Below are 21,582 nucleotides of genomic sequence, written 5' to 3'. Positions count from 1 at the left end.
GAAGACATTTGTAGAATCCCCAGAAGCAAAGATTTGAGTTTAAAAAAATTGCCTTCAAATATATATATATTCAAAGATTTGCAAGAGTTTAAAAAAATAGTAGATCTACATGCTTGTATATCTGAGCTTGTATATCTGCTATTTTTCAATAGCCAAATAAATCAAAAAATGACACAGATTCTTTCCCGGTCTAAATGGGTTAAAGGATGTTTCTACAACACTGGCTACAAGCACGCACACCCCAGATGTTTACATACATGCCAGTGGTCATTGGTTACTGTATTGACTCCACTGTCTGTGGAACATAATGTCACGATGCAAGGCAGGAGTTTAGGACCCAAAGTAGAACAGACAGTCAGGAGCAGCGCAGGTCATATGCACATGGATTTATTGAACATAAAGGTGAACAGGACTGGACAGAACACCAAGACAACATTTATATTCTAGCAAGGAACATGATGAACTGAGGGTCTATATATACACACAGGGTTAACTGGACACAGGTGAACACAAGACAAATCAACACAGGGATTGGCTGGGGCACAACAGGACACAGGTGGAGAACATAACTAATCAGAGGGAGGTGAGACAAGACAGGTAGCAAACACTAGGGCAGACAGGAACACTAGGAACATAACTACACAATAAAAGTACAAATAGAACAGGAAACAATAGGAACAATACATAATGATATACAAGGATCCTGACACATAAGGGGTGAGTGTTCATTTTGACAGTAAATGTAGTTTTAGGTCAACACATTGCCAGGGTTGGGAATTGAACCTGGGACCTTTTACATTTCCCCAGACAGCCTCTCTACTCATTCAGCTATGGCCCGCTAACGATTACTTTCTAACCTGTATCGCCCACCTCTGATTAGAACATTTTAAACATATACTTAACCCTTTACAGTTAAACCCGGTCTCATATGCATGCACGTACACACACACATGCATATGCGCGCACACGCGCACGTGCGCGCACACACACACACACACACACACACACACACACACACACACACACACACACACACACACACACACACCTGTACAACCACCTGTTCTGCTGTTGGTCACTGGCTAACTCCAGATGTCATTTAGATATAGTTTAGACTGATGCTAGGTTCATTGTTTACCTGTGATCCTAGTTTACTGAGACACCACAATGTCTCTCTACATTCTATGTATGTGTTTACCTTGTTTACTGTAAGTCACTCTGGATAAAGAAAGAGCTTCTGATAAATGACTACATTGTAAATTGGAATAGATTAGTGTCTTGATCAAGGTCTCAGGACCACAGGAAGTTAAAACCACTTCCTCAAAACAGCTTTTCAAGTTGACACGTATGTGGTCATATAAGGTTATTGTGCACTGTCTGCACGCTATAAGGTGTGTCCAAAACAGTAGTCAGACCCGAACTAGCCTCGGAAACCCATGTCTTTTTTTTAGACCCGAACAGACGACAGATCAGAGAGCAACAGTGCAGACCAATGTAGAACCACACTAAGAGACAAAGTGAGAAGGTAACTTTTCAACATATTTAGAAATATAGCCGTATATTTTAACAATGCATAATTTAAGTACATGTCATGATAACATATAGTACGGTACTTCTACTACTTCAGTTGAGTTACTTTGCTGTGTCGTTCCTTAAGATGTCTGACCTGCCACTCAGACCAAGGAGGGCGAGGGACGATGGAGGAGTCCGAGAGGAGAGAGGAGCGGAGGAGAGAGGAGAGGAGGATGAGGACACGGTCTACGTCGTCAATGCAGACAGTGTCAGAGACCAAGGCTCCGGTTCGCAGGGGGCGACAGGAGATCAAGGTACACTCTCTCACTCTTCCAGTGGTGGAAAAAGTACTCAAATACCTAAGTAAAAGTATCAATACTGCAATGTATAAATACTCTGTTACAAGTTAAAAATTTACTTAAGTAAAAGTGCAAAAGTATTGCATGGTATCAAAATGTACTTAAAGTACCAAAAGTAAAAGTACTAAATGTTTGAAAATAGCAGATCTACAAGCTCACAACGGGTCGCGATGCGACCCGTTGTGAGCTTGTAGATCTGCTATTTTCAAATAGCCTAGGTATAAAATAGGGCTTAAGTGGTTAATGTATGTTTGATAATATAATAATTTATATCTGCAAAGTAACTAAAGTTTTCAAATAATTGTAGTGGAGTAAAAGTACAATATTTGCCTCTGAGATGTAGTGGAGTAGAAGTAAAAGTATAGACAATTGGAAATACTCCAGTAAAGTAAAAATTCCTCAAAAGTGTACTTAAAGGTAGGGTAAGTGATATTTTTGGGTAAAAACAAAAAGTGTTTTGTTAAAAGGTTAAAGCACTAAATTCTGATAGTAATCATTGCTATAGAGTGTTTGTTCAGTAACAGGAGTCTCCCCGTCTCTCCAGCTCTTTAATAAACAGAAAACGCATTTTCTGGTAGGTGTCAAAATCTCAGCCAATCAGGAGAAAGTACCCATTTTTAAGCTTAATTTTTATAGTGTTCCAGTTCCAATTTTGCCTGCTCATTTCTTAGTGTCATCACTTCCAATTTCACTTGTTTAATCTATATCCTGATTGAGTTCTCTATCCTGATTGGATAAAATTGGAAATGAAACTGAAACTGAAACAAAAATGCATTTTCTATTTTATAAAGAGCTGGAGAGACATGGAGACTCTTTATATGGACAGGACACTCTATAGTAACAAGCACTATCAGAACATAGACCCATTTTGCAATTATTTGAATAATTGCAAATCACTTACCTTGTACTTAAGTACAGTACTTGAGTAAATGTACTTAGTTACTTTACACCACTGGTACCCAAACATTTATCCAACTACTTTTCCAAGGTTCGTGATACTTGGGCTGTGCTCAGAAAAATCTATACGGCGATATATGGTGTGATCATGCTCGCTCGCCCGACGTGCATCCATACAGAGGCTACTGTATTCATACGGCAGGGAATGCTGGGTTGTGACGATGTTATCGTAACCTTGCTGAACTAAGTCATTTTTGGAGGAAATTTTTATTTTACAGTATATAATAATGGCCTATCTCCTTAGTGTGACTTAAAAAACTTTCAGGTTTAATCCTATTTAAAGGAGAATACCGGACAAATTAAGTGTTGTCTTTGATGTCTCGTTACTCACCTACCGACGTGAAAAGTGGCGTTCTTTTTTTCCATAGATTCCCCTGTCGTCATTTTTTAAACCCCCTCCGTTGTCATAATGGGAGCGCGTGGGTTAGGGAGATTCGTCTATTATAACCGATGCAAAGTTGTTTTTTTCTCTACTGCTAGTCATTGTGGAGTCTCATGATAGTCAAACATGCGCTGAAACTTCCTGCGAGGCCACCGTTAATGGCGAACGACTTAACACTGGTTGGTGAAAATTTTCATTTTCATGAAAATGAACATTTTCATTTTCATATCACATGTTTAGTACAGTAAATAAGGCAAATAGAAGAAGTTTCATAGATAACAATTTTTTTTTACATACTTTTAATTCATGTTGAAAATGTTAAACCTACGAGGGAGAACTCTGGGATTTGAAATGTTAAATATCTCTGTGTTTTATGTTGTGTAATATTTAAGGTTTTGCCTTTTCTGTGAAACAGAATAATAAAGAGCTCTTGTAGAAACGTCTGTAGGCGATGGTCCTGATTCACAATCAACACATATCGCAATACGTAGCGTATCATATACTATGAGAGCAATTTTTTTCCCAAAGCTCAGAAACACGTTGCTATCTGAAAAGTTTTGAGATTGTAGATCGGCTATTTTCAGAATGAAGTATGTCATACATTGAAAAGACATACTCTCAAATAAGCATTTCAGGTTATCTTTAACAATTGCACTTGCATTAATTGACACAAGTAAGACGCGCGAACGCTGGAAGCGAACGCAGATTGACTGAGGCTGCTATATTTCAACCACACTGTAGTAGTGCACTCTGCCGGCTGTATACAGGTCAGGCATCTGATTCACAATCAACACATATCGCAATACGTAGCGTATCATATACTATGAGAGCAATTTTTTTCCCAATGCCCTCCACATGTGGCACTGGCACGTGCACGCACGCACGCACGCACGCACGCACGCACGCACGCACGCACGCACGCACGCACGCACGCACGCACACACACACACACAGACAGACAGACAGACAGACAGACAGACAGACAGACAGACAGACAGACAGACAGACAGACAGACAGACAGACAGACAGACAGACAGACTTTCTGAAGCAATGAAAGGTGAAGGGGTTCTTCTGAGTCCATTGTACCACATCCTTTAAAGGGGAATTTTGGACCACGGTTTTCTTAACTTTTCTTAGCCATGGTTCACATGACGCTTGTATATAAGCGTCATGGTGCCGAGTCCCCCTGGTCTAAAGTTGTGTTCGATTTTTTCACATTGCCATCTCTCACATAAACATAAACGTTCAGATTTCAAATATAAAGTGCTTACCACCGAGCCATGGATGTTACAAGGCGATGCGGACCGCGATGAGTACCCGTATCTCCCATATTGTTCAATAAAAAGCATTTTAATCCAATCGCCGGCCATTTTCTCCAAATTGTCTCCGATGCTTTCAACCATGCGACACTAATGGTTGGGAGGTGTATTGCACTCTGATACATTACAAAACAAAAAAAAACAAAAAAAGAAAATGGCCGGCGATGGGATTAAAATGCTTTTTATTGAACAATACGGGAGATACGGGTACTCATCGCGGTCCGCATCGCCTTGTAACATCCGTGGCTAGGTGGTAAGCACTTTATATTTGAAATCTGAACGTTTATGTTTATGTGAGAGATGGCAATGTGAAAAAATCGAACACAACTTTAGACCAGGGGGACTCGGCACCATGACTGTCATGGTATGACAGTCATGTTTCAGGGCTAACTTTTCTATGATGTTATGATATCCTAGGAATGGTACAGCAGAATAATTTCATAACGAGATTGAAATCTCAAGATTTCAATCTCGTCTAGCGAGACTTCCGTATTTTTTGGGCACTCGGTGCCGCACTATGAGCTTGTATATCTGCTATTTTTGAATAGCCCAAAGTGTAAAATAATGTTTTTTAGCTCAAATCTAAAAATGACACAGTTCCAGGTCTTATACTCAAAGGATCAGTGGCCACATAAATGACTAACTACTTCTCCAAAGTGAGTAGTCTCGCGTAGCCAGACAACTATTCCACAATCTCCGAATGCTATATAGAGTCTGGAACTACACTTCCCCAAATCCCAGAGAGGAAAATGCCACTTCTGTTCACAAAAATATATATTTTAAAACATCTTTCAAATTAATTTTTTAATTTCTATTTCTGCTAAGCAGCAAGCTAAATATACTTGATGATTTGTATTCATATTAGCGACTGTAAAGACGAAACGGAAGTGGGGAGGAGGCTTCACATCCGCTTTGTATTTTAATCATGATCAGAGCTTCTGAGTCCCAGACTGTATACGACCGGAAACATTTGAAAATTGTGGGAGGCAACAGTCTGCCCACGTGCGAGACTACAAAGTGAGTGACCCACAGCCACAATACCAAAGGGAGTGACCACGATCTGGTACCCCCCCCGAAATATATAACAAACAAGGGAACATTCTCATTCTACTACTCTGCCACCATAATGTGCAATGTCCTGACATCATCAATTAAAAATATATTATATTATAATAATAATAATAAATAAGCGGGGCCAGGGAAGAGAGAGAGAGAGAGAGAGAGAGAGAGAGAGAGAGAGAGAGAGAGAGAGAGAGAGAGAGAGAGAGAGAGAGAGAGAGAGAGAGAGAGAGAGAGAGAGAGAGAGAGAGAGAGAGAGAGAGAGAGAGAGACGGAATAGATTGAAGAGAGAGAGAGAGACGGAATAGATTGAAGAGAGAGAGAGAGACGGAATAGATTGAAGAGAGAGACGGAATAGATTGAACAGAGAGAGAAAGAGAGAGAAACGGAATAGATTGAAGAGAAGAGAGAGAGAGAGAGAGAGAGAGAGAGAGAGAGAGAGAGAGAGAGAGAGAGAGAGAGAGAGAGAGAGAGAGAGAGAGAGGAGAGAGAGAGAGAGAGAGAGAGAGAGAGAGAGAGAGAGAGAGAGAGAGAGAGAGAGACGGAATAGATTGAAGAGAAAGAGAGAGAGAGAGAAACGGAATAGATTGAAGAGAAAGAGAGAGAGAGAGAAACGGAATAGATTGAAGAGAAAGAGAGAGAGAGAGAGAAACGGAATAGATTGAAGAGAAAGAGAGAGAGAGAGAGAAACGGAATAGATTGAAGAGAAAGAGAGAGAGAGAGAGAAACGGAATAGATTGAAGAGAAAGAGAGAGAGAGAGAGAAACAGAATAGATTGAAGAGAAAGAGAGAGAGAGAGAGAGAATCGGAATAGATTGAAGAGAAAGAGAGAGAGAGAGAGAATCGGAATAGATTGAAGAGAGAGAGAGAGAAACGGAATAGATTGAAGAGAAAGAGAGAGAGAGAGAAAACGGAATAGATTGAAGAGAAAGAGAGAGAGAGAGAGAAACGGAATAGATTGAAGAGAAGAGAGAGAGAGAGAGAGAAACGGAATAGATTGAAGAGAAAGAGAGAGAGAGAGAGAAACAGAATAGATTGAAGAGAAAGAGAGAGAGAGAGAGAGAGAATCGGAATAGATTGAAGAGAAAGAGAGAGAGAGAGAGAATCGGAATAGATTGGAGAGAGAGAGAGAGAGAGAGACTTGGAAACGGAATAGATTGAAGAGAGAGAGAGAGCGAGAGAGACATGGAAACGGAATAGATTGAAGAGAGAGAGAGAGCGAGAGAGACATGGAAACGGAATAGATTGAAGAGAGAGAGAGACATGGAAACGGAATAGATTGAAGAGAGAGAGAGAGCGAGACATGGAAACATAATAGACTGAAGAGAGAGAGATGGAAGCAGAACGGATTGAATGGACATCTCAGCCTATTGCCATTAACAGGAATCGAACCCTCAACCTTCGGATTGACAGGCTGCAACACTACCTATAGTGCTATAGCTTTGTCTAGGCTGAGGTTGTCTGTTGAAGATAAAATTGAACCAGTGAAAGCAGCCGATCTACAAGCTCAGAAACACGTTGCTATCTGAAAAGTTTTGAGATTGTAGATCGGCTATTTTCAGAATGAAGTATGTCATACATTGAAAAGACATACTCTCAAATAAGCATTTCAGGTTATCTTTAACAATTGCACTTGCATTAATTGACACAAGTAAGACGCGCGAACGCTGTGAAGCGAACGCAGATTGACTGAGGCTGCTATATTTCAACCACACTGTAGTAGTGCACTCTGCCGGCTGTATACAGGCAGTGCAGCTGCTGGCATTTCAGCACGGAGTTTCGAGTCACATGGGGGGCGCGAGCCAATGAGAGCGTGAACACACGCTGTATACAGGCAGTGCAGCTGCTGGCATTTCAGCACGGAGTTTCGAGTCACATGGGGGCGCGAGCCAATGAGAGCGTGAACACACACGGAAAGACCATAAATAAGGGACAGACACACACACACACACAACCCAAGCACGTGATATAGTAAGCTCCACTTGGTCGGAGGCCTCCTTCCGCTTTCGCAACAATCATGTTGTGTGCAATGCAACTTAAATGAAGTCTGCATCAAGTGAGGCTTGAACTGGCAACCTTGAGGTTTTAAGGCACACACTTAAGCGAGAAGCCATTGGAACAACAGACCTGACCTGGTGAATAAGAGACAGAGAGAGAGAGAGAGAGAGAGAGAGAGAGAGAGAGAGAGAGAGAGAGAGAGAGAGAGAGAGAGAGAGAGGAGAGAGAGAGAGAGAGAGAGAGACACGGAAACGGAATAGATTGAAGAGAGAGAGAGAGAGACACGGAAACGGAATAGATTGAAGAGAGAGAGAGAGACACGGAAACGGAATAGATTGAAGAGAGAGAGAGAGAGACACGGAAACGGAATAGATTGAAGAGAGAGAGAGAGAGACACGGAAACGGAATAGATTGAAGAGAGAGAGAGATGGAAGCAGAATGGATTGATTGGACATCTCAACCTATTGCCATTAACAAGAATCGAACCATCAACCTTCGAATTGACAGGCTGCAACACTACCTATAGTGCTATAGCTTTGTCCAGGATGAGGTTGTCTGTTGAAGATAAAAGTGAACCAGTGAAAGCAGCCGATCTACAAGCTCAGAAAGAACGTTACTATCTGAAAGGTTTTGAGATTGTAGATCGGCTATTTTCAGAATGAAGTATGTCATACATACTTCATACCCTCTCAAATAAGCATTTCAGGTTATCTTTATCAATTGCATATGTATTAATTGACACAATTACTGGTAGTGTCTGTTGATATTTATAAGTATTTCCGTCCATTATGAACCAAGCCTCTGTGTCCCGAACTACTCTAGATCACTGGTTCACAAACCATTTACCAATAAAGGCATTTTTGTGTCTCCTCGGAACGAAAACTAGTGAAAGTAGCCGATCTACAAGCTCACAAAACGTTGCTATCTGAAAAGTTGTGAGATTGTAGATCGGCTATTTTCACAATGAAGTTTGTCATACATTGCAAAAACATACTCTCTCCAAGAAGCATTTCATGTTACCTTTAACAGTTGCACATGCATTAATTGAGAGAGAGAGACATGGAAACATAATAGATTGAAGAGAGAGAGAGATGGAAGCAGAATGGATTGATTGGACATCTCAACCTATTGCCATTAACAGGACTCAAACCCTCAACCTTCGGATTGACATGCTGCAACACTACCTATAGTGCTCTAGCTTTGACCAGGCTGAGGTTGTCTGTTGAAGATAAAACTGAACCAGTGAAAGCAGCCGATCTACAAGCTCAGAAACACGTTGCTATCTGAAAGGTTTTGAGATTGTAGATCGGCTATTTTCAGAATGAAGTATGTCATACATTGCAAAAACATACCTTCTCAGATAAGCATTTCATGTTATCTTTATCAATTGCATATGTATTCATTAATACAGTCTTGTTGTTTGCAATGCACTTTAAATGAAGTCCCTACCAAGTGAGGCTTGAACCGGCAACCTTGATGTTATGAAACATTCACTTAAGCGGGAAGCCATTAGACCAACAGACCTGATCCAGTGAAAACGGAGGTCAGACAGATGATACCATTTCACGCAAATAACTGAAAAATCCTGGGTTTAAGTGTTTTTCAAACTGCTCAAAATTGCGGACAATCTAAGGGCGGAGAGAGAGACATGGAAACGGAATAGATTGAAGAGAGAGAGACATGGAAACAATAGATTGAAGAGAGAGAAAGATGGAAGCAGAATGGATTGATTGGACGTGTCAACCTATTGCCATTAACAGGAATCGATCCCTCAACCTTTGGATTGACAGGCTGCAACACTACCTATAGTGCTATAGCTTTGACCAGGCTGAGGTTGTCTGTTGAAGATAAAACTGAACCAGTGAAAGCAGCCGATCTACAAGCTCAGAAACACGTTGCTATCTGAAAAGTTTTGAGATTGTAGATCGGCTATTTTCAGAATGAAGCATTTCATACATTGCAAAAACAGACCTTCTCAGATAAGCATTTCATGTTATCTTTATCAATTGCATATGTATTCATTAATACAGTCTTGTTGTTTGCAATGCACTTTAAATGAAACAATGCAGACAAACCAGCTATAATAATCCGATTCACTAATAGGAAGCATACGAATGCACTGCTCAGACAAGGAAGGAAGCTGAAGGGGTCAGATGTGTATGTGAACGAGCATTTAACTAAGAAAAATGCAGACATTGCCAGAAATGCACGCTTTCTGAGAAAGCAGGGAAAAATTCAGTCAACATGGACTGCAAACTGCAAGGTTTGTATCAAGTTGAATGGGTCACCGGAGGAGGCCAAAGTGTTGGTAATCAGAGAAATGGATGACCTGGACAAATACCAGTGACTCCACCAAGGTAATTATAACCCATAGACTGACAAATTAACTTAATATGCAGGAACTTGAACAAGACATTGATCCGGACAATAACTTCTTTGACCATTTAAACAACACATGTTGCTACTACACCGATGAAAAGTACAATGACTTGAATGTTAAGCCAGACCAAGGAATATCTATTATTCACTTCAATAGTAGAAGTTTGTATGCCAATTACCAAGGTATCAAAGACTACTTAAATAAATTAAAAAAAACATTCAATATCATTGCATTATCTGAAACCTGGCTCTGCCCTGAGAGGGGTTTTGATTTTGAGCTGAATGGATATGAGCTCAATTATATGAATAGAAGGGGGAAAAGAGGAGGTGGTGTGGCCCTATATATTGAAAATAGCCTCAATTACAAGGTTGTTCAGAGCATGACAACAACTATTGATGACTTGATGGAATGTATCACAGTAGAGATTTGCATGGAAAAACAAAAAAATATAATTTGCAGTTGTGTGTATAGAGTACCAGACTCAAGCATTGAAAAATTCAAGGACAGTATGGAGGTGTTATTTGCCAGTACCAATCAGAAGGTTACATTCATCTGTGGGGACTTCAACATAGACTTATTAAATCCAAATAAACATAGAATGACAGAGGAATTTATTAACACAATGTATAGTTTGAGTTTATATCCTTTGATCACTAAATCAAGTAGGATAACAGTGCAAAGTGCCACATTAATAGATAATATATTTACAAATTACATGGAGAACAGTTTAGTGAGTGGACTACTCATAAACGACATCAGTGACCATCTGCCAGTTTTTGTGATACATGACTGTGACTGTGTGAAAGGAAAAGAGGACCATACAATAGGCGGGTGCAGTTATGAAAAAAAAGCACCTTACCCAAAACAAATTGCAACAAAACGTTTTTCAACAGTTTTTTGTAGTATTAGGTGTCCTTAATAACATACTAAAAGTTTACCAAAGTTTGATCACTGGAAAGGTGTTATTTTCAAGATGGCGTCCAAAATGGCCAAAAGATCCTTCATTATTTATCCTAGACAAGTACTTTTTGTGTCTAACCCTATGTTTTGGGGGCATAGAAATCCACAGGACTTGTCCAAATTGCAGAGATACATTTAGATAATTGTGAAATCCAATATTTAGTTTTTGACTCTATTAAAACCCTCTGAAATGTTCACCCGTTTCAACTAGTTATATTTGTTTTACTGGAACAAGGCTTCAAGATATCCTCAAAACACAACAAAACAATAGTCACAATTTTCAGTCATTCAGAAGGTGGCAGAGAAAGAGAATATTGTCAGTTGATATAGTATTGCTTGCAATATTTAAACATTTTGGATAGCTCTGCGGATCAAATGTGAATCAAACTGTCATCTTGTAGACACAAGATTTTGAAAAACTTTTTTAACACATTAGGAAGGCAATCAGTGTGAGTGTGTAAAAAGGGGTGGCTACGGAGGTTAGTGCAGAGCTGTCAGAACCCATTTCTCTACTGGGTGCCTAGGCAGAGGGGAGTATGAGGGTGGGGTTGTGCGAGGAGGTAAAATGGGGTCTGGTGTAGAGTTTAGTGGGCCTAGGGTTCCCCTCAGGTGGGTACAGGGGAGTGGGGGTCACTGGATTGCTCCGTGGGCACTTGGAGCACAGAAGAGCAAAGTTATAGGAGCCAAGGAGACCCTGAGCTTCTCCTCTCCCCCATGTCCGAGGTGCAAAACCTTCAACAGTTGGCTCAGACATGTCCCATTAAAGCTATAGTGGGGCACTTGGGAGCTCAGGACGAGTGCTCATAGGCAGCTAAAGAGAATGGGGCTTGTCAGCCCCTGATGCACGTTGTGCATCGCGATAGCCAAATTCCAATTTTTAAGTGTCCATCCTCAAGTCCTCCACTCCCGCCTAAGCCCTGCCTCCGAGCGAGGAGGCGAGGAGTCAAGGAGCGTCATTTTGAAGTGATAGCAATTATGACGTGTCACACAGTTGGATTGCTGGACTATTCCAGAGCTCAGAGGGTTGTCATGTGGAGGAGGAGAAATTATACGCCACGCATTTCAACAAAGACAGTTCCCCAAACGATACATGAAAGATACACTTGTATCTTGCCAGATTTCACTCCAAGTGGCTTAGGGAGCCTGCGCTCACCTCACGCTGGAGGACAGAGTGAGGAGGAGGCAGAAATGAAGCTTATGCGTTAGGCTGAGAGGAGTATCCCTATGTCGCCTGGCTCACTGGATAGTCCCACTGGTCCCAAGTGGACCTACATGCTGGCTCCTATGCCCGAGATGGGCACTCGTGAGTGGGCATAGTTAGTGAGGAGGGATTTTTAAAGTTAAAATTATCCAGAAAAAAAGATCAAAGTTCAAGGTTATTGCCAGCAGTACCAATCACAAAATAAAAGACATGTGAAATTAATTTTGCACTTAAACCCCACACAACTACTACAATCTCAGGAATAAGATGTCTGTGACAAGCAAATCTGAACCCTATCCGGGCACACTCCTCTACCCGCCCTACCCAAGACAGTAGACACTAAATGTTGTGATAGCTCTGTGCTGACTTGCACATCCTCTCCAAGCCCATTAGGGGCCATTTCTCCACTGTAATATTTGAGAATTTGGCCAATTTGCTATTAAAAAGGTCTTAAGAGTCATTAAATTGTAACTTTAGAAAGGTGCAGATACCCTGTACTATACTGTATGTTGGTTTGTTTACTGTTGAGTGAGACCCCCAGTTTGGGAACCACTGCCCTAGTGGACTAGGATTATTATTTCATTTCACAATTACAATGTATATGTATATGTGCTTATAACCATGCTTATAACCAATTCCTTTATAATTGAACTTGTAATCACTTGACTATAATTTATATATGCTAATTAGATTTCAAGATTACCAAAACATGGGGTTAGGCACCAACATTACTTGTCTAGGATGAATAATGAAGGAGTAATGGTCTTTTTAAGGAACTGGCGGCGGCCATCTTGAAAATGTTACCTTTCTAGTGGTACGATTTTGGTAAACTTTTGATATGTTATTAAGTACACCTAATACTACAATAATCCATTGAAAAACCTTTTGTTGCAATTTGTTTTGGGTCAAACCATAACTGCACCCGCCTACAATTAAATACAAGAGAATAAGAACAGAGCAATACATTGATGCATTTAGAAATGATTTACTGGCACAAAATTGGATTAACCTTCATGAAGAAAGGGACATCGACAAAGCCTATGAAACTTTTCTTGAAACTTTTAAGTCATTATACAACAAAAACTGTCCAATAAAAAAATGCAATGGCAGGCAAAACCAAAACCATACCAGCAGGCCATGGATTACAAAAGGACTGCAAAATGCTTGTAAAAAAAAGAACACTCTTTATAAACAATTTTTAAAACTAAGAACTGTAGAGGCTGAACATAAATATAAGAAATACAAAAATAAATTAACTAATATTATGAGGACATGCAAGAAAGAATATTATACTAAATTACTAGAGAATAACAAAAACAATATTAAGGGCTTATGGAAGATATTGAATGGTATTATCAGAAATGGTTCAAATAATAGAAAATACCCTGAACATTTTATTGACAATGAGAGGTCTCTAAACAACATGAATGATGTGGTTGGTGGCTTTAACAATTTCTTCATAAATATAGGGCCAAACTTGGCTGAGAACATAAATATCACAGGTAATGGTGGGGATGCTGAGGGGAACATTACTAGAAATCTTAACTCAATTGATTTGAAAGCTGTAGAGGGAAAAGAAATTATAGAAATTGTCAGTAAGTGTAAGAATAAGTCATCTACAGATTGGAATGGAATTGACATGATATTAATCAAGAAAGTAATTGACTGTATTATAGACCCACTAACCTACATCTGTAATTTATCTTTGACAACTGGTTCATTTCCACAGAAAATGAAGGTTGCCAAAGTTATTCCGGTATATAAAGCCGGGGAAAAACATCACTTCACTAATTATAGGCCGATATCCTTGCTTTGCCAATTCTCTAAAATATTGGAAAAATTGTTTATTGTGAGATTAGATAATTTCATTGAAAATCATAAAATTCTGACAGACTGTCAATACGGTTTCAGAGCGAACAGGTCAACCGCAATGGCACTGATGGAGTTAACAGAGGAGATCACTAACTGTATTGATAGTCATAAATATGTTTTGGGAGTATTTATAGATTTGAAAAAAGCCTTCGACACCATTAATCATGAAATATTAATTAAAAAAATGGAAAGGTATGGTATAAGGGGGGTGGCGTTAAACTGGGTGAAAAGCTACATGCAACACAGGCAACAGTTTGTTCAAATGGGGGACTATAAATCATCATTGGCTGACATTACTTGTGGAGTCCCACAGGGGTCAGTGTTAGGCCCAATACTGTTTATTTTATACATCAATGATATATGTAGTGTGTCAAATATGTTGAAATTTGTTTTATTTGCAGATGATACCAATGCATTTTGTTCAGGGGAAAATCTACAGCAGCTTTTGGAGGTCACCACAACAGAAATGAATAAACTAAAACATTGGTTTGATATAAATAAATTATCACTAAATTTGAGCAAAACTAAGCTTATGTTATTTGGAAACCGTAAAATAGATATTCAAGTACAAATGATGATAGATAATGTTAACATTGAAAGGGTATATGAAAATAAATGTCTGGGTGTATTACTGAACCACAAAATCTGCTGGAAACCCCATATAAGTTATGTAAGAAGCAAGCTAGCACGGAGCATTGCAGTTCTGGGGAAAACAAAACACATTTTGGATCATAAATCACTTCATATTTTATATTGCTCACTTATTCTACCATATCTCAATTATTGTGTAGAGATTTGGGGTAACACTTATAAAGGAAATCTAAAACCATTATGCATTCTGCAAAAAAGAGCCATTAGAATAGTTAACGAGGTAGGCTATCTAGATCACACTAATATACTATTTTCAAAATCACATGCCATGAAGTTCATGGACCTTGTTGAATATAAGACCTCACTAATCATGTTCAGAGCAAGAAACAAACTATTGCCAGGTAACATACAAAAAATGTTTGGTGACAGAGAGGGGGGTTACAATTTAAGACGAGAACTTAATCTAAAAATGCATTATGTTGGTTCAACCTTGAAAAGTATGTGCATTTCAGTTCATGGAGTGAAATTGTGGAATGGACTGAGTTTGGAGGTTCAGCAAAGTCCAAATTTGAATCACTTCAAGAAGGTTTATAAATGTGTCATATTTAAGAGATATTTGGTTGAGGAGGGGCCATGTGGACCTATGTAGATAGAGTATCTACTAGTAGGGTTGGTTTTATTTTAATTTTATTGTATCTCTGTTATTACTGCGGTTATTTTTTATTGTTCTATTTTTATATTTTCTTTTTAACATGCAGTGGAGATGTTTAGGTGTGAATACATTTATTTTTTTCAAAAAATGTGAAAACTGCTAGTGAAAAAGGGGGTAGGAGTTTAAGTTTTAGACTTCATCCTACTCCTTTTCGGACATCGTTGTTGTTTTTTTTCTACAGTTTTGCATTCTATTTGTCTTTTATTAATGATGTTCGAAATAAAAATCATTCATTCATTCATTCAAGTCTCCACCAAGTGAGGCTTGAACCGGCAACCTTGATGTTGTGAAACATTCACTTAAGCGGGAAGCCATTGGACCAACAGACCTGATACAGTGAAAACGGAGGTCAGACAGATGATACCATTTCACGCAAATAACTGAAAAATCCTGGGTTTAAGTGTTTTTCAAACTGCTCAAAATTGCGGACAATCTAAGGGCGGAGAGAGAGACATGGAAACGGAATAGATTGAAGAGAGAGAGACATGGAAACCATAGATATTAGAAACCTAGATACCTCATTGGCCTCTGCAGTTCATTGGGGCGACTTGTATCGCAATACACGGCGGCTCTTCCGTCTTCCGCAGGGAACCTGTCACTCAAAGTGACTACTGGCCAATCACAGCGCTCACAGTGCGTTGACTACTGGCCAATCACAGTGCGTCTTTTCCGGGACTTGTCAGTGCAATGGTTCTCAACCAGTGGTCCGGGAACCACCAGTGGTCATTGAGGGGGTTCCAGGTGGTACCCAGCTAAATGATGGAGAGTTGATAATAACCAAATGGACCCTTTAGATCTTTAAATCTTGAGTATAACATTTCACACTGTCAAGAGTCAAATTGTTAAACATCTGCATTACTTACTAAACAAGTACACAATTAGAGAACGTAAACAATTGTTATTTTGACAACAGCTTATCGAACGATAACATATTCTACGTTTTGGGTGTGAGAGGCTAAAGCTTATCAAACGGTGTTCCGTGACTCAAATGCTGAATAAATAATGGACCTTGATATGAAAAAGGACCAGTCTCTTATTTGAATTTCACAAATAGAGTGTGGAGTTTGCCAAGTTCCAACTAACTAGACAGCTGCGCACAGCTGTCAGCTGCTGCCTCTCAAAGGGTTAAGAGCTGGGTTAAGAGCTGGGTTACAAAAAGACCCGCCCCCACCTGCCTCTGATTGGCCTACCGAACTTCCGCGTGTGTGACGCACACGGCAGCCCTGCGGAAGCAGGAAGCGCGCCCGAGATACAGACGCTTCAGAGCCGAATGAGGCGTCTACCTTTATATGTCTATGCATGGAAACAATAGATTGAAGAGAGAGAAGGATGGAAGCAGAATGGATTGATTGGACGTGTCAATCTATTGCCATTAACAGGAATCGAACCCTCGACCTTCGGATTGACGGGCTGCAACATTACCTATAGTGCTATAGCTTTGTCCAGGCTGAGGTTGTCTGTTGAAGATAAAAGGGAACCAGTGAAAGCAGCCGATCTACAAGCTCAGAAACACGTTGCTATCTGAAAAGTTTTGAGATTGTAGATCGGCTATTTTCAGAATGAAGTATGTCATACATTGCAAAAACATACCCTCTCAAATAAGTATTTCAGGTTACGTTTAACAATTGCACATGTATTAATTGACACAATCATGTTGTGTGCAATGCAACTTTAATGAAGTTCACATCAAGTGGGGCTTGAACTGGTAACCTTCAGGTTGTGAGGCACACGTTTAAGGGAGAAACCATTGGACCAACAGACAAGAACCTGTGAAAAAGGAGATCACACAGATGATACAGTTTCACGCAAATAGCTGAAAAATCCTGGGTTTAAGTGTTTTTCAAACTGCTCAAAATTGCGGACAATCTAAGGGCGGAGCTTACTGGTCAACGTGATACATGTGTTCCTCATGAGTCAAGGCACATGTGTAAGCAGGTTTAATGGCTGTCGGCCAAACGAGGCATGACTTTTGCCTGTTTAAAGTTTGCACTTTCAAAAAATCGCTATAGCGCCCCCCTTTGACCAATTGGAGTAAGATTGGTTTCAGTAATATTTGGAATGACCCTCAACATTAACGCAAAGTTTCAAAGAAATGTGAGTCTGCATGTATGTGTTAGGGGCAGATGAATAATTGTCATAAAACTGCAATATTCATTGGCTCATTAAAGCTTCATTTTTTCACTTATGGAAAATCTTTTGTATAATTTTTTCGGCATAGGTCCAAAGTTCATGTGTAAAACGTTTCGTGCAGATTACTCAAAAATCCCAGGAGGAGATAGGTTTTAACTGTTTTTCATATAATTCAAAATGGTGGGAGATCTAAAGGTCAGAGGTCAAAAGTCAGAGGGTTAAAGTTGTTCATCATGAGTAGACGCATATGTGTATTGAAGTTTCATGGCTGTAGGTCAAACAGGGCATGAGTTGTACCTGTTCAAAGTTGGCATTTTGCTATAGCGCCACCTTTTGACGAAAGATTGTGAGATTTATTTCTTGATAGTTTTTCATGACCATCTACCATATGGCCGAGTTTCGTAAAAAGCGACAGCACGGTTCAGCCAGAACTGCGAAAAGTGGCGGAAACAGAATACCTACAATAATAAGACAGGTCCAGAGCTGAGCTCTGGCCCCGTAATAATAAAGATATATATAATGTATAATGTCCTGACATCATCCATTAAAGGATGTGAATCAGTGGTTTCTTTCAAAACTGTCCTGAAAAATCATCTGTCAGAAAACTACAAGTGTAGATAAATATTAAATCCCATTGAAATGAGGGTTCATATGCTGGTGCCGTTTTGACTTTTCCGTATTTGTTGATGACATGGATTAAATGTGTTATTATATTCTATACTCTATCGAGTCGTTTTTACTAATAAATTATTCAATCAATCAAATTCCTTCTAAATAGAACATTAAATCTGGTCATATTAAATCAAGTGTAACTGTATTGTACTGATATCCTCCAGGTGTCCAGAGAGAACTGGTCATCCAGAAAGCCATCGTCACAGTTTGTGCAGTGTGTCTGCTGCTGCTCTGCGTTCTAGGAGCATTGAGAACCACACACAAGGCCATGGACTGTGAGTATCAACTGGTCAACGTTCGACTGTCAAATGACTTTTAAGACCTTTTTAATACCTAAAAAACACAAGAAAATAACAAAAATAACATTACTGTGTTAAAAGCAATCAAGAAACTATACTTTCAAATAATATAAGAAATAGGCAGAAATTGTGAAAATTTACCTATCTACAAGCTCACATATCTGTGGAACCGAGTCAAACTAAATGTAATGCCTCAACTCCTACAATTCCAAGTGCTTGTCAGGATGGGGGGTCTGCAGTTCAAATATGATTATTTTGGGGGGTCCCCAGTTCAAATATGATTATTTTGGGGGGTCCGTAGTTCATATATGATTATTTTGGGGGTTGCGGCCTGAATAGGTTGAGATTGAGAACCACTAGCCTAGTAAACTATTATACAGGTTGAGATCTATTCACATTCACAAACACACCCGATCAGGAACACTGAGGTTTCTTGTTTGCAACAACAACTGTGTTTATGATCACATTTTGTTCTTTGCAGATCGTTCAGAATTTGAACAACTGCAGGCAAACTACACCAACCTGATCATGGAGAAAGATCAGCTGGAGACCAACCTGATCCTGGAGAGAGATCAGCTGGAGACCAACCTGACCCTGGAGAGAGATCAGCTGGAGACCAAGCTGATCCTGGAGAGAGATCAGCTGCAAAGTGAAGTAAACCAGCTAAAGAGAGCATGTGAGAGAGATGGTGGATTATGAATGCCATTGTTATCATGGCCTCAGTATTACATTGAGATTGTGTGTGTGTGTGTGTGTGTGTGTGTGTGTGTGCGCGCGTGTGTGTGTGTGTGTGTGTGTGTGTGTGTGTGTGTGTGTGTGTGTGTGTGTGTGTGTGTGTGTGTGTGTGTGTGTGTGTGTGTGTGTGTGTGTGTGTGTGTGTGTGTGTGTGTGTGTGTGTGTTGTTGTGCTTGTTTGTTTGTTTCTTACTCCTGTTCTGTCAAGTTGAGACACAAGGGAGCAGTGTTTAGCTTTTTGTCTATAAGCAGCAGAGTTATTTTAAAGTTCATTAAATACTAGTTAAACATACAGTGCAGACCACATGAAGAAACAATATTAATATAATATATACATATGCTTACCTTCCACTACATTACCGACTGGTATTATTTCACCTACTCTGTTGTATAATTGATAAATCAGTGCATTGGAAATCAATAAAAAACATATTTGATGTTATAGTCATGTCCTGTCCCAGTGGATGGAAGCAGTTTGGAGACAGATGGTATTACACGTCTACTGAGATGAAAAGCTGGGAGGACAGCAGACAAGACTGTCTGAGGATGGGAGCTGATCTGGTCGTCATTAACAATGCAAAAGAAGAGGTTAGCGTGTGTGCGTGTGTGTGTGAGAGAGAGAGAGAGAGAGAGAGAGAGAGAGAGAGAGAGAGAGAGAGAGAGAGAGAGAGAGAGAGAGAGAGAGAGAGAGAGAGAGAGAGAGAGAGAGAGAGAGAGTGAGTTTGTGTGGGGGGTCAGTCTGGTCAGACTGAATTAAATACATACATGCATTTGCTTTTGGGAATTGTAGACTGTCTGATATTATTGAAATGTATGTTTGATCTATATCACAATTAACAATTTAATTACTAATATATGCTAACCACATTACCACGTTTCTATTTTGGGAAATGTTCAAAATTTGACAAAACGTGGGTTATTTGTTTGTTTGTTTTAATTAAAAAAGGAAAAATAGCCTATCTACAAGCTTATAACATGACATCGTGATCGTACAATTAAGTAATTTATATAAGTGATTAAGGAAATGTGTCAATCATCCATAGAAACACATGTGATGTAATTCCATGAACCACTAAAGCTAAAAAAAATGAATGATGATTCAAATCCTCAGGCATTCATCAGAGGATTGAACCAGGGTCCAGAATCATGGATTGGTCTGAAGAAGACTGGTGACAAATGGACCTGGGTGAATGGAACACCAGCGACAGCACAGTGAGACATTTTATATGTTTAATCATTGTAAAATTCAATACTTGTTGTTTGTTAACTGTGTGTGAGTGACAGTGGTGTAAAGTAACTAAGTACATTTAATCAAGTACTGTACTTAAGTACATTTTTGGGTTATTTTTTACTTTACTGGAGTATTTCCAATTTGCAGTACTTTTGCTTCTACTCCACATTTCAGAGGCAAATATTGCACTTTTACTCCACTACAATTATTTGAAAACTTTAGTTACTAGTTACTTTGCAGATATAAATCATTATATTATAAAACATACATTAACCACGTTGGCCCTATTTTATACCTAGGCTATTTGGAAATAGCAGATCTATAAGCTCACAACGCGTCGCATCGCGACGCGTTGTGAGCTGCTTTCAATAGATTCTGCTTTCAATAGATCTGCTATTTTCAAACATTTTAGTACTTTTACATTGGGTACTTTAAGTAAATTTTTATACCAATACTTTTGTACTTTTACTCAAGTACATTTTTTATTCCAGACTTTTACTTGTAACGGAGTATTTCTACAATGCAGAATTGATACTTTTACTTAAGTAAGAAAAGTGAGTACTTTTTCCACCACTGGTGAGTTACTGACTGAGTGAATGTGATTCATACACATCGTGGTGTTTATTCTGCAGGGACTGGATCAGTGGACGGCCCAATAACCATGGCAACTGTGCAGCATACGATCACAGCTATGGAGGATGGTTTGATTGGACCTGTACGTCATATCCAGCCAAGTGGATCTGTGAGAAGTGATGTTTCTCTTAAAGGAGCACTTCACCCATTTTCCACCCTATTTTCATAATTGGTCCTCACTAATGCTCATGATAAAACGGCTTAATTTCTGTTCTACTCACTTTGTGTCTCATATGGACTTGTATTTACATTGTATATATTTTTGGACGACTTGTGCATTTAATTTGTCGGCAATACTTTGCCACGCTTTCTCCCTGGATCTGTGTATTGCGGCCGTGTTTCCTTTCTTGCTTATTATACATTTTACTTCCTCGTATGATTCCGGGGAGACATCAAATTTCTCTTTTGGGTCTTGAGTCCCAAGACTCAAGACCCAAAAGAGAAATTTGATGTCTCCCCGGGAGCCTGGGTCTTGACTCAAGACCTTTTGGGTCTTGAGTCTTGGGACTCAAAACCCAAAAGAGAAATTTGATGTCTCCCCGGGAGCCGGGACCCAAGCCTCAAGACTCATGAGCTAAAA

At 39.5% G+C, this 21,582-nt stretch overlaps 1 protein-coding gene across 1 annotated transcript; it reads left to right on the top strand.

The window, feature by feature from the left end:
* Nucleotides 1–1,657: 1,657 nt before the first annotated feature.
* LOC308076925 (uncharacterized protein) lies at nt 1,658–21,122 on the top strand (the record flags this gene model as incomplete). The annotated part of the gene is made up of 6 exons (XM_080417445.1): nt 1,658–1,826; nt 18,270–18,380; nt 18,886–19,080; nt 19,584–19,726; nt 20,250–20,350; nt 21,002–21,122. 6 exons carry the CDS (start codon nt 1,658–1,660, stop codon nt 21,120–21,122), a joined length of 840 nt encoding a protein of 279 aa, XP_080273571.1.
* Nucleotides 21,123–21,582: the final 460 nt, after the last annotated feature.

This window comes from Gymnoscopelus braueri (genome assembly GCF_963280865.1).
Source record: "Gymnoscopelus braueri genome assembly, chromosome: 21".
Classification (NCBI taxonomy): Eukaryota; Metazoa; Chordata; class Actinopteri; order Myctophiformes; family Myctophidae; genus Gymnoscopelus; species Gymnoscopelus braueri.
This window is presented reverse-complemented; position numbering and strand designations above follow the sequence as displayed.